Raw genomic sequence first — 13,500 nt, 5'->3', positions numbered from 1 at the left:
AATAGGAGGGGACTTTGATCCTTTATCTCCAGAGTCAACATTGACTCACAGAGACACACTCCACTGTACCGACCTGACCCGCTACCCTACATTCCAGCCCCAAAACCCTTTGTTTGTCTTCAAGGTTAACAATAACAAGCTACTTCTGATATTTTTGTTTAATACGTGTGCCAACATGAGAAAAGGAGAATGCATCTGTTCCGCTGTACAAGGGAACATGGCTTCAACTTGTGAACATGTGCCAGTGATCTTTCGCCAGAGTTTCAGGGAGCGTCGCCTCTACAGTTAAACTGATCACTGAAGCTAAAGGGCCAGAGCAGTGCAGTAAACAGCCCAAGGGCGTAAGTTTGGTCTCAGCTTTGCTGGGGACACATTCACAACTCCTGTTGTCACAATACCAACATAATTGTTTCAATACCAATAGCAAGTGAAGAATCGCGATTTCGATGCTATTGCGATTTTTTTTCAATTTTATTTGGTTTGTGTGATTTGTGAGATCATTCACATCAGTGGCAATCATAGAATTTGATTGACCCTCCACACACACACACATAGAAAGTGATGGTTGTCATAGGCTATTTTGGAATTCATATAAACTATAAACTTATATTGTTAATTATTTATAGTATTTTATGATCTGCATGATTACTAATAGCTAAACATATTTAGTCATTTGAATAAATCATATTGATATTTAAATGATTAGGCTACACTTGTCTTTAATATCATCACTTGTGGTGTGTAAATCTAATTGAGTGCTTGTCACTTTAAGAGGAACGTGAACGCAATTAGCTTTCAGTCTCACGGTTTTAGGCTAGTGAAAAATAGTTTTGCAAGTGCAAGGATATGTGGATTCAATTAATCATGTTTGCAATGTCATTAGATAAAATAAATGTTCAAAAAACTAACAAGTCAAAGAATTTTTTTCTGGAATGAGATCATAGAAGAGATAAGTGTCTCGCAATGTTCATTTTTATGAGTATGGAAACGCAACAGTTTATCTTTTATTTCTTTGCATTGTGCAGGCTACATTCACAAATACATTAGCGTACATAAACAGAATATAGGAACAGGAAAATGTCTCGGATCCATTGTTTATTGCGACTGCAAGATTGGTAGCCCAATAGGCCTATATCACGGCAGCCCACGGGCAGCTGAAGTAGGGCTGTTCAATTTCCTGTTGGCAGGCAAACCACAGGTGTTCCTAAAAACATTAACGAGGCCTCTGGTTGAAGTAACTGTGGCCGAATCTGACACTTAATTTTGGACAAAGGCGTCTGCTAAATCCATAACCATAACCATAACCATAATTAAACACCTGTGCTTACACAGGAACAGGACTGTTCACTTCCTACTTTGGCTGCCGTGATAAAGGCCTATTAGCCTAACAGTCAGTGATGGTGACTTCTATTCTGTGCCTATATGCGACTGTCCGTGCGGCACACCCTTAGCCTATTCAACATGACTCCTAACTTTGGTTGGAAGATTACAGAAGCTAGGTTTAGCTGTGACAATATCCTGGGTAATATCCTAACAGCTAATGCTATTTTACACAGTAAAATCCGCATTTGAAAGCCTGGTCACCAGTTGCCAGTTTGTATGGCTAGTTATTTTGCCTAGACTGAATAATGAAAAAGCTTCGTATTTTTGGGTGGCATAGCTGATCTACAAACCACAAAAAGGGGCAAACATGTATGCTGAAGGGCAAAGGGAATATCACAATGTTTTACTCTGGCCTTTTATGGAATAGGCTATGTATTGGCAGACAGCCCTAACTTACCATTGTCGTTGACACGTCATTGTGTCGTGCTGGCTGTCGGAATCAGCAGCACAAATGAGTTCGCTAAAATATTGGTGGGGACAATTTTGTCATCTTAAAATATTGATTAGGACTAGTCCTTAGCGTCCCACCCTAAATCTACGCCCATGAAACAGCCTATAGACCTCTGCCATACTGACCTGCGGTAGTTAAGATTTAGGAGGGGCGGTATACTGTGATAAAACAAGGAGATCCTCAGAATGACATATCTCTATCCAGAAATTACAGAGTACCACCGAGTTGCTGAAGAGACCTCCAGAGACATAGCTAAATATGGCTGCTACCACAAGTCTTCCATGCCTATACTGAAGCACGCGTAGATGTTGATCTACACACTCAAAATACATAATGATTGTGCTTTCATACATGCAAAGATGTGTATGCATGCATGTGTGTGTGTATGTGTGCACACAATTCTGTGCATCACTGTGTGAAGATTTGAGTGTGTGCTTATCCCAAAGCATTACAAATAGATAGGGGTTATGTCTGAATAAACAGAGACATAATAAAGGCTAAACTCACTCACCACTGACAGTGGGTGTGTCTCTGGTACGTGTGCAAATCAGCTGCAATGTTATTAGAGACCATTGGATCCATGTATGGGAATCATTAACCAAATGTGGGAGTGGAAGAGAGTCGCCCGTAGGGAACCACCAATGTTCACGCCGTGCAGAGTGAGTTTGGGCACAAATCCTCTAAGCACAGCCTGAGTCTAGCTACGACATGTCTACCTCTACTCTGACTTCACCTAATGCAGGAATATATGCACACACACACACACACTCACACACACACAGACACACACACACACACAGACACACAGACACACACAGACACACACACACACACACACAGACACACAGACACACACACAGACACACACACAGACACACACACACTTTAACGCTAACAAAGAAGCTTTACTAGGCAGGCCATAAGACCACATGTGTCCAGTTCACCAGTCTTGCTGTCCATCACCCACCATAGCTGGGTTTGTCCTGCAGTGAGTGGTGCCCTAACTGTTCACTGAGTGTGTGTGTGTGTGTGTGTGTGTGTGTCTGCATCTTCTTGTCAGCCCTGTTTGCCTGACAGACAAGGGACAGGAGCACTGAGGTGGAATGAAAGAATGATGCCAGGCCCACTTCCCTTTCATCATTAGATCCACTCTTCTAATGCTGCTCTCTGCTTCCCCTTCATCTGTCCTTTTCAACATCCCTCCATCATTCCTCCACCCTGCCTTTCTGCAATTCCTATCCAATTACTAGCTCTACTTTTCTATACCTCTTCTTTAATCACTCTACATTCCTTCAATTCCACTCTATTCCTTCTTGTTTAGTGTCTCTTTCTCCCAACCTCTATATATAATGTGTCCAGATGTGTGCATCCTCAGCTCTCAGGGTGAGTGTGGTATGTGTGTGTATGTGTGTGTGTGTGTGTGTGTGTGTGTGTGTGTGTATGCCTAAGCTAACCTCTGTGCTGTGTGGGCCTCTGTATGAGTAGTGAGCCTGCCTCTGGCCACTGGGTGTGTGTTTGCTTGAGTGCACACACAGCTTGGCACACCTCAGCTGTGAGGTTTGTTTAAAATGGGCGTTCTCCAACACACACACACACACATCATCCTCTTCTCCAAAATGAAAAACTAACAAATCAGTCACTAACACTGAATCCCTTTCAGTTACATCATTACCTATAAGGTGACCCGTATGTAACAAGATCCAGACATTACAGGCTTTATACACGTCAAACCGACATTGCACAAAAGATTGGGGTGGATTCTGTCGGGCTGGCTTTATTGTTTTCTGATAAGGTCTCTCAGTCTCAGCCACGCAGTCTCTGGGTCATCGATTTCCTTAACGCGCTCTTAAGGGCCATAAAACGCATTATCGCTTGAGATGGGCAGCTCTCCCCCCTGTTGTACAGATCCACACATTCAAGAACAAACATAATAACATTTAGCAGACCCCACCCTGCTACAGACTGGGGGAGCTTAACCCATCTCAACATTCTATGACATTCCAAAACATTTGACATCACGCTTGCTTGACAGTCAGTGGGCATGCTGTAAAGGAACGACGGATGTTTACATCAGTAAGCGGCATCACAACGCCATGTGTCATTTCTCAGGCAAACATCAACAACTTATACCCCATCGACGGCTAATATCCCACCGGCGAACAGGTGACTCAATTGAATGTCATTGTGCTGTTGGGAACCTCAAATAGAGCCGAATTCGGACACGTTCCGATATTGTTGGTAGGTAGCCTACATGTTAGTTTTTATGCAGAATAGGTCGCATTAGCTAGCTAGCACTGTGCTTAAAACTTATCTGGCTAGACACTTATGCCTCAGGATATTTAGGTGGAAGGTGCCAGATACTAAACAAGCAGGAAAGACAGAAAGTTCACCAGTGAGCGTGATAAAGAGATGGTTAACAGTTCACCTTAGTCAAATGGTTGGCAGTCTCTGGTCAACTGAGGCCATTATTCTTGGCTTACGCACGAATGGGCTAAGGATAATTTCGCTTTGCAATCACCTTGCTGACTTGGCCTACGTGGTCAACATCTGTCGAAATATATACAGCGCTTTTGTGGCTAGCCTGTTTGGATTTTGGCTTAGCTGAACCACTGATGGCCACTGGTTAGTGCCTCTCCTCCGAGTACCCAGTAAGATTGTGCGTACAATGTTTTAACCTCTATTTCAGTTCACACTTCACAGACCAATTTAGCTGCCCCGAGGAAAGAGCCACGATTAGGTTTGCTTTGAATCCACCCATTGTATGCGACTCTGACACGTCAGATCTCTACCACGCCATGTTCAAGCGCAGCCCAGGCCACACACACTTTCCCTCGCTGTGTCATAACACAGGTATCGCTAGCTATATAAAGAAGAAGATGCAACCTGAAACGAACGCGCCAAAAACAAATTAACAGACTGATTTTGTTTGTCAAGATGGACGGTCGATAGTCACAGTAGCCACAAGTTTCCATAGCGACTCTCCTGAATAACCTGCTTGGTCTGCCAGCCAACAATTCTCTCATTTTCACCGTGTTTACCTTGAACTAAGGATTTGCTTTGTGGTGAATTACGAACTGCTGTGTCACTTTGAATGTGTTCATTGTAGCACGATGATAAAAATCCAAAAATCATAAATTATACCAAGAGGTAGCCTACATCAGCTAGTGTTAGCATGTATTTTGGTTGCTAGCTAGTAGCTTACCTTGTCCAGACAATTCACTTTTTCCGTGGGGTACACGACTTTGTTACATCTGCCACACAACGGATTCATGATTGAAATCGAAGTTCGCAAAATCCCGAATAAAACGAATGCCTTTGGTATTTACATATAAAGAAAATACAATTGAAGATCGTCAGATTCACGTATGGATGATGAATTAATTTTCCGGTCTTTGAGGTGGCTGTTGATGTTCTTTCACCGCTGGCTGTCAGCGCACGGATTTCAGACGCGGAAAGCGCGAGCACGCGCGTCTCTGGGTTGTGACGCGCGCACGACCGAAGCAAGTGGGGCGTTCCATTTCCAAAGGGAATTTAACTGTAAAGAAGTCTAAATTACATTATCATAACAGTAGCATATTTACTGGTAAGCACGTGTATGAAACATTCCCCGTGTCTGTTTTGGGGGACTTAGTCGAGAAAGCATTTTCTGGAATGCCTTCACTGGTACAGGAATGCGGAAGTTGTGGCTACAGCAGAATCAGTCTTCTGTGTAAAATTTAATGTAGCCTTCCCCTGAACATCATCACTAAATAATTTGATTGTAGCTAATGTTTTCACGAAAGCTGGCGAATATAATGTCAAAACATTCACATGACAGATCTCTGGCAGTCCCAGTTCCAATTGGGTCCCCGTAGACATCCTATTGTGACTGAAATGGTAAGGGTCAATCAATCTGCTCCCCTTCACAAATCTTCATAAAGATGCAATACATTATTCCAACGAACGAAGCAAACTGTTTAGTGAAACCACTGTTCCTGGCTACAGCGAGATAGGCCTTCTGCAATCTCACTAAGAGGCTCTTCGGTGAGGTGCAGAGCACAATCAATCATCTGTCTTCACAAATATGACAATAGGGCTATATTAATTTAGTCATTAGGCTACATTAGGTAATCATGTATTGGAGAACGATATGATGTTTCGTATTATTACTTAGAGAATGGAGTGGGGGTATAGCTCAGTGGTAGAGCATTTGACTGCAGATCAAGAGGTCCCCGGTTCAAATCCGGGTGCCCCCTGTTTTACCGTCAGTCGTCCTGTCGTACAATAAATGTCGTGGAGGTGCATGGGTGAGGATATAGCGATACAATTCAGATGTCATAGAACTAGTGTCATAACAAACCACACATAACCGGTCTATAGCATTGGCTACTGCGACATGCAGTCACGAGCATGCATTGGCCGTAAAAGAAGTCAGCCAGGCTATGTTACCGTTCTAATATCCCAAAATAATTATCCAATGTAATGTAGCCTAGACTAGCGTTCGCTGGGCATAATCGGCATGTGTATCAATCTATGTAATGCATATAAAGCCCACCTAAAATATAGGCTACAATATATTTTCTGATGTTTTTACGGCAGAGGGCGCCAATTTGCAACTGTCATTATAGCCTTTTTTTATATATATATATGAAAAGGACAGGCTAAATTAAAATATTAACTTTCAATGTGATTAGATTCGATTCAACCTTACTGTCATTTAGCAGAGTACAGGTACAGAGCCAATGAAATGCAGTTGACATCCAACCAGAAGTGCAAAGAAACATATTAAAGTGCAGGTTGAGTATTCTGTGCAGTTATGTAGAATAGAGATTAATTATGTACAAGAGTTGGATAAATACAGGTTTTCCAGATGACACGTCTACAGTGACAGATAAGGAGAGGGTTATGTAGGCCTACAGAGTATAAATAGACATTCTATAAACTAGATGTACCGCATAGGGAACTATGAACTTTCGGGCCCCTGGGCCTAGATGTATTAAGGGCCCCCCACTTATTGTCGTATTGACCATAGACATAATATACATAGACGCCGCATCGACCGCTGCTCCCTACTAGCGCTGACGAGATTTGGAGCCGCCATCTTGGACCGGTCATCCACTCCACTCAGTGTAATCTGTTTGGCCGGTGCAATGAGCTGTCAGCACACTTAATTAATCATATCTCACTGAATACCGAACAGATTTTCACGCGGTTTTTTTTGCTGCAAAGGTCATACATGTAGCTATGATACAGGCCACATTGTTCGAAAATACAAAATACAACCAATAGTATGGTAATGTTAAATCTTACTTGTGAAAAGTAAATCCCCCGAGTATGGTCCGCCGATTTGAGCAGGAACATGCTGCACAGTGCTGTCATCTTGTGTTTTCTGCTGCAACGCAATGAGGAGTATGACCGGTCCAAGATGGCGGCCGCATTTCTTGTTTCCAGCAGCCAATGCGGCGTCTATGTATATTATGTCTATGGTATTGACAGCATATTTCGCGATCTGACAGGAAGTGGTTCAAGTTCAAGGGATGCGTTAACGTTGGCAGGTGAAGTCGAGAGGCAAGACAAGTTACAGCTCAAATTCTCATAATTTGTGAGCAATACAGTCGGTTTCTATTTGTCTTTGTAAATAGCATACTGTACCGTAATGTGGAGTTACAGAGTTTGTGACTTGCTTTTGTTTCAGTTGTGTATTTAGGCTAAGTTAAGTAAGTAAAAGCTAGTAATAGCCTCATTTTAAAAGCCCACCGGGAGATTAAAAATAAAACAGCAAGGCAGAATGTACACAGAGAAATAACTCTAGAAAGCTAGCCTAAACTGCCCTCAAGCTGCCATGTCTGCCATGATAACTATAGCTGGTAGCCTATATATGTTTGGTCTGTTCTGAGTTTTGGGATCATTTTTGCCCTCAAAGAACAATATAGCACCTTAATAATATTAACTTAATAATTGCCCATTTTTATCAGAGCTTCGCTATTGCAAAGAGCAGCAACCGCCACTGGTGTGTATGTGTGTGTGTGCATGTGTGTGTATGTCAATTTGTCTCCATCTCCTTAACCTGACCAATATGGGATTTTGAGGGCCGATACCGATTTCGACGTTTGAGTTTTTCAAAAACGGATAATATCGGCAGATAGTAATTTTTAACAAACACAATGTAGGCTAGGCTAAAACTGTTCTCCCATAACAAGGTTCGATCAAGATGGGGCATTATGTATGGTTATGGATTTAGCAGACGCCTTTGTCCAAAGCGACACATACATACAAACAACATAATAATATATAATATTATAATAATATATAATAAACAATAATGTCAAATTAATTAACAGCCCAATTGAAATAAAACAACATACAAACCACATAAGCGCTTAAACAACTAAGTATATGTTGAATAGGAATGTATTTAGACCCCTCTTAAACGACCCAAAACTACCACAGGAACGGAGAGCATTGGGCAATTCATTCCACCAACATGGAACCACTGAAGAAAAGAGTCTGGAATTAGACCCAGTTTTTCATGACTGGTCGACACAACAGACGCTCACCATGTATTTGAATAGGCCTAACTATTGAGTTTCCTAAGGCTCTTCCTATACTGTAATTAGTTTTGTTTTATAGAATAGGAGGTCTTTGTTCTGTACATTGCCACAAACTACAATGTGAGCAGTTTATGCTTACAGTTTTTTCTGAATGCTTAAACACATTTTTTGTAACTATGGCTTTTTTTGCAAAACTCTACACACAAATGGCAAAACCACTCACTGAGTTCGCAAAACTAAAAGCACAAACACTGCTTTGCACTCAGTTTGCAATTTTTTAACACACACTTTGCACAACTGTAGGCACAATGGCTATTATTTACACTATTTTGCCAACTCTCTGGCACACTTTCTCATGTGAAAACTGTTTTAGATAATTAGTTCACTTTGCAATCAGCCTAAGCACTATAAATAAGCCACAGGTAATGTACAATGGGTACAATGGAGTGAGCAGGAAGAGTGAGAAGAGAAAGAAATAGCCCTTTTACAGACAAAAAAACAGTCTACATGTGGGGATATTGTCATGTCAGGCCTGGATACATCATTCCAGAATATATTTTTCCAGGTGCCTTGGACTAGGACATTGCATGTGATGTAGACAGAATTTTGAGAGAGACGACCCGATGTAGACTGATTTGTTTTGTCTCAGTGAAATGCTATTTTGTGTTTTGACTTGGAAAAACACACTTGTGTTTGTTTTGATGTGTGTAAATAAACACTACAGTAATACTTGAAGTTTGGATCCCTGTATGTTTACAGAACTATGACAAAAGTATGACCTCAAACTGACATAGTCTACCTTGTGCACAGAGAAAGCAAAAGCCAGATGTGTTTTTTATTCATACCATCAGTGTGTTGTTGGCACATTGTGTGCTTACTATTGTGATGGCTTGTGTTTACTGTTAGATACGAAAACATCATTTTTACGAAGGTGTGAAGAGTTAAGCAAGGTGTGTTAGCTTTTGCAAGAGAACTACAATGTTTTGCTGATTGGGTGAGAGGTTTTGCCATTTGTGTGTAGAGTTTTGCAAAAAAAAGCCATAGTTACAAAAAATGTGCTTAAGCAATCAGAAAAAACTGTAATGACTCCCCCTTTATGCAAGCAAAACATTTTATAAATGTGATCAGTTACTTTAAGTTTACTTTAAGGCTTTAAGCCTTTGATAAACAGTGGTGTTATCAATTTGCTTGGTATAACCGTGTTTATGTTTCACAAAAAAACCAAGAATCAAACTATATCCTCCATCACTCAACCAATGCGGTACGGTACATCACTCAACCAATACGGTAACATTATTTTACCTATGATGGTGGGACTGTTCGTTATTTATAAACGGGGCCACCGGAGGAAAATAGGGGGGTCATGTCTTTTTATTCTTTGTTGAGGGGAGGGTCACCTAACTTTTGTATTAATGAAAACAGCAAAAAATCGGCTTGTTTGATTGTTGATTTCTGTCGCCATATAACGTTCTCTTTCGTTCCATAGCTATGTCAACATTGAACAATGAAAATAAGGGAGATTTCCCGGGTTTCTCACGCAAAATAGGCCTACGGAAAATGTCAACATTCGTCCCCATTAACGTTGGAAGGGTTGGAGCAACAAAGTAGCCTACTTTATTCACGCCTAACAGCCTATATCCATTTGGTCAACTTTATCCAGCCCTAAAAAAGCTAAATTTAACTTTGGCTTACTTGTAGTTTACCGTGTAGCCTAACTTGAAACAGTGTGCATGCTTAACATAAAGCATACTTGTGCTTCATTCATCCACACATCCAGCTTCTAACGTTTTGACAAGCATTTCTACCAATTGACCTTGTTCCTGCCCATCTCTAGCTTTGCTGCATCCTTTCTGTTTTTGTTGTTTGCAAAAAAATATATAGTAGGCCTATTTATTGCCAGCAACAAGTGCAATTTGTTAATCGCTGTCATTCTCTCTCCTGCCAACAAAAACGTTCCAAGTAGCAGTGCGTAATTCTGCTTCATAAAGTTGAACAAATACATTTGGTCATATAAATAGCCAGTTTATGGTCTACAGTGTAGAGTTGGTAAGTTATGGTAGGCCAACTTGGAGTGAATATACAGGGGGAATTCTTTGTCTAGCTGAATAGCCTGGCAGGTGCGCACGTAGGCATAGCCTACGGCCGAACACTGCAAGCGCCAATGAAACGTGCTCTCACGACAACCACGTCGTTAACTTACAGTTTTTTCTGATTGCTTAAGCACATTTTTTGTAACTATGGCTTTTTTTGCAAAACTCTACACACAAATGGCAAAACCTCTCACCCAATCAGCAAAACATTGTAGTTCTCTTGCAAAAGCTAACACACCTTGCTTAACTCTTCACACCTTCGTAAAAATGGTGTTTTCGTATCTAACAGTAAACACAAGCCATCACAATAGTAAGCACACAATGTGCCAACAACACACTGATGGTATGAATAAAAAACACATCTGGCTTTTGCTTTCTCTGTGCACAAGGTAGACTATGTCAGTTTGAGGTCATACTTTTGTCATAGTTCTGTAAACATACAGGGATCCCAACTTCAAGTACTAGTGTTTATTTACACACATCAAAACAAACACAAGTGTGTTTTTCCAAGTCAAAACACAAAATAGCATTTCACTGAGACAAAACAAATCAGTCTACATCGGGTCGTCTCTCTCAAAATTCTGTCTACATCACATGCAATGTCCTAGTCCAAGGCACCGGGAAAAATATATTCTGGAATGACGTATCCTGGCCTGACATGACAATATCCCCATGCACATGTAGACTGATTTTTGTCTGTTTTTTTCTCTTCTCACTCTTCCTGCTCACTCCATCGTACCCATTGTACATTACCTGTGGCTTATTTATAGTGCTTAGGCTGATTGCAAAGTGAACTAATTATCTAAAACAGTTTTCACATGAGAAAGTGTGCCAGAGAGTTGGCAAAATAGTGTAAATAATAGCCATTGTGCCTACAGTTGTGCAAAGTGTGTGTTACAAAATTGCAAACTGAGTGCAAAGCAGTGTTTGTGCTTTTAGTTTTGCGAACTCAGTGAGTGGTTTTGCCATTTGTGTGTAGAGTTTTGCAAAAAAAGCCATAGTTACAAAAAATGTGTTTAAGCATTCAGAAAAAACTGTAAATAGGCCTAGGTTAACATCACTCTGAGTTCGCATTCAAGCAAGCAAAACGATGATTTGAATACATCTGTTTCACTGGAAGGGCAAGGGGTAACAACAGGACAACACAGAGACAGGCCAGAATGCAGGACTAATGTTATGAGAGTACAGTAGCCTAATATGGGATATTCTACGGGAAAATATTAAAACGGCAAGACAGCGGAGAAAAGTTAAAATGATAAAACCGGAAAAAGTTGGCATGTTAGGTATTTTTTGGTCCCTGTGATTATTTGTGAAATTGTGCAAACGGCCTTTTCAAGTCATTTGAGAAGGACGGAGTGTAGCAAGCTCCCAAATTGACGCTCGTGAGTTTTGGATAATGTTGGAAAATTGAGTTTTGGATAATGTTCAGCTTCGGCAGCTTTACAATGACTGAGGAAGCCTAGAGACGAGTCCATAGCAACAAGTTCATGTGTTGAATTTGTTATTACAGTTTTTTCTGAATGCTTAAACACATTTTTTGTAACTATGGCTTTTTTTGCAAAACTCACACAAATGGCAAAACCTCTCACCCAATCAGCAAAACATTGTAGTTCTCTTGCAAAAGCTAACACACCTTGCTTAACTCTTCACACCTTCGTAAAAATGGTGTTTTCGTATCTAACAGTAAACACAAGCCATCACAATAGTAAGCACACAATGTGCCAACAACACACTGATGGTATGAATAAAAAACACATCTGGCTTTTGCTTTCTCTGTGCACAAGGTAGACTATGTCAGTTTGAGGTCATACTTTTGTCATAGTTCTGTAAACATACAGGGATCCCAACTTCAAGTATTGTGTTTATTTACACACATCAAAACAAACACAAGTGTGTTTTTCCAAGTCAAAACACAAAATAGCATTTCACTGAGACAAAACAAATCAGTCTACATCGGGTCGTCTCTCTCAAAATTCTGTCTACATCACATGCAATGTCCTAGTCCAAGGCACCGGGAAAAATATATTCTGGAATGACGTATCCAGGCCTGACATGACAATATCCCCACATGTAGACTGATTTTTTTGTCTGTTTTTTCTCTTCTCACTCTTCCTGCTCACTCCATCGTACCCATTGTACATTACCTGTGGCTTATTTATAGTGCTTAGGCTGATTGCAAAGTGAACTAATTATCTAAAACAGTTTTCACATGAGAAAGTGTGCCAGAGAGTTGGCAAAATAGTGTAAATAATAGCCATTGTGCCTACAGTTGTGCAAAGTGTGTGTTACAAAATTGCAAACTGAGTGCAAAGCAGTGTTTGTGCTTTTAGTTTTGCGAACTCAGTGAGTGGTTTTGCCATTTGTGTGTAGAGTTTTGCAAAAAAAGCCATAGTTACAAAAAATGTGTTTAAGCATTCAGAAAAAACTGTAACCAGTGTGCTTTGTTGAATGGTCTCAATGCTTTATTGTTTTATTTCATGTGAATACTTACTAGAGGAGTAACTTTTCAAGTAGGCTAATGCAGTTGCTGGAAGTGTGCATTTAGTTTCCATGCTTATTGTGTTTCCACAACAATGTTAATGAGTAAATCTAGCCTACTGAAATGGCCACCATCTTGGTGAAGTGTGATGTGTAAGATCAGAAAGCAGAGGTTGATTATAGGATGGTAGCCTTAGCCTAAGTTTATGCGTTTTTCATAGCGCCTAAGAGCGGCTGAAGACATTGACAATTGACGGGGAGGATGATCATGTCATTTTTGAAAATACTGCTGGAGGGTTGTTGAAAAATATCTTGCAGGCTGGGGAGAGTCATGCAACTTTTGATTAAAGAACTCAAAATCTCTCCAGGTGGCTCCAGTTTATAACTAATTTACAGTCCCTAAACATACCTGCAGCAAATACCAAACCAATAAACATTCTCAGGTTTATTTTGGCTTCAAGAAGAAATGGGAATTACATTTCATGTGAAACTCATTCTACCCTTGTTAGATATTCTCTGCCGTAAGTTACTCGTGTTATCCTTGTAGGAAGTAAGTGAGTAAGAAGTC

General features: G+C 40.6%; 1 protein-coding gene across 1 annotated transcript in view; it reads right to left on the bottom strand.

The window, feature by feature from the left end:
- lasp1 (LIM and SH3 protein 1) overlaps positions 1-5,341 on the bottom strand; it is a 17,891-nt gene extending 12,550 nt beyond the window's left edge. Inside the window, exon 1 of the mRNA XM_042085671.1 lies at positions 5,037-5,341. Coding sequence (XP_041941605.1) covers positions 5,037-5,105 — 69 coding nt within the window. The 5' untranslated portion in view covers positions 5,106-5,341. The remainder of the gene's footprint in view (positions 1-5,036) is intronic.
- Positions 5,342-13,500: the final 8,159 nt, after the last annotated feature.

Source organism: Alosa sapidissima, chromosome 3 (genome assembly GCF_018492685.1).
Source record: "Alosa sapidissima isolate fAloSap1 chromosome 3, fAloSap1.pri, whole genome shotgun sequence".
Taxonomy (NCBI): Eukaryota; Metazoa; Chordata; class Actinopteri; order Clupeiformes; family Clupeidae; genus Alosa; species Alosa sapidissima.
Note: the sequence above shows the minus strand (reverse complement) of the source record. Positions and strands in the feature narration are given on the sequence as shown.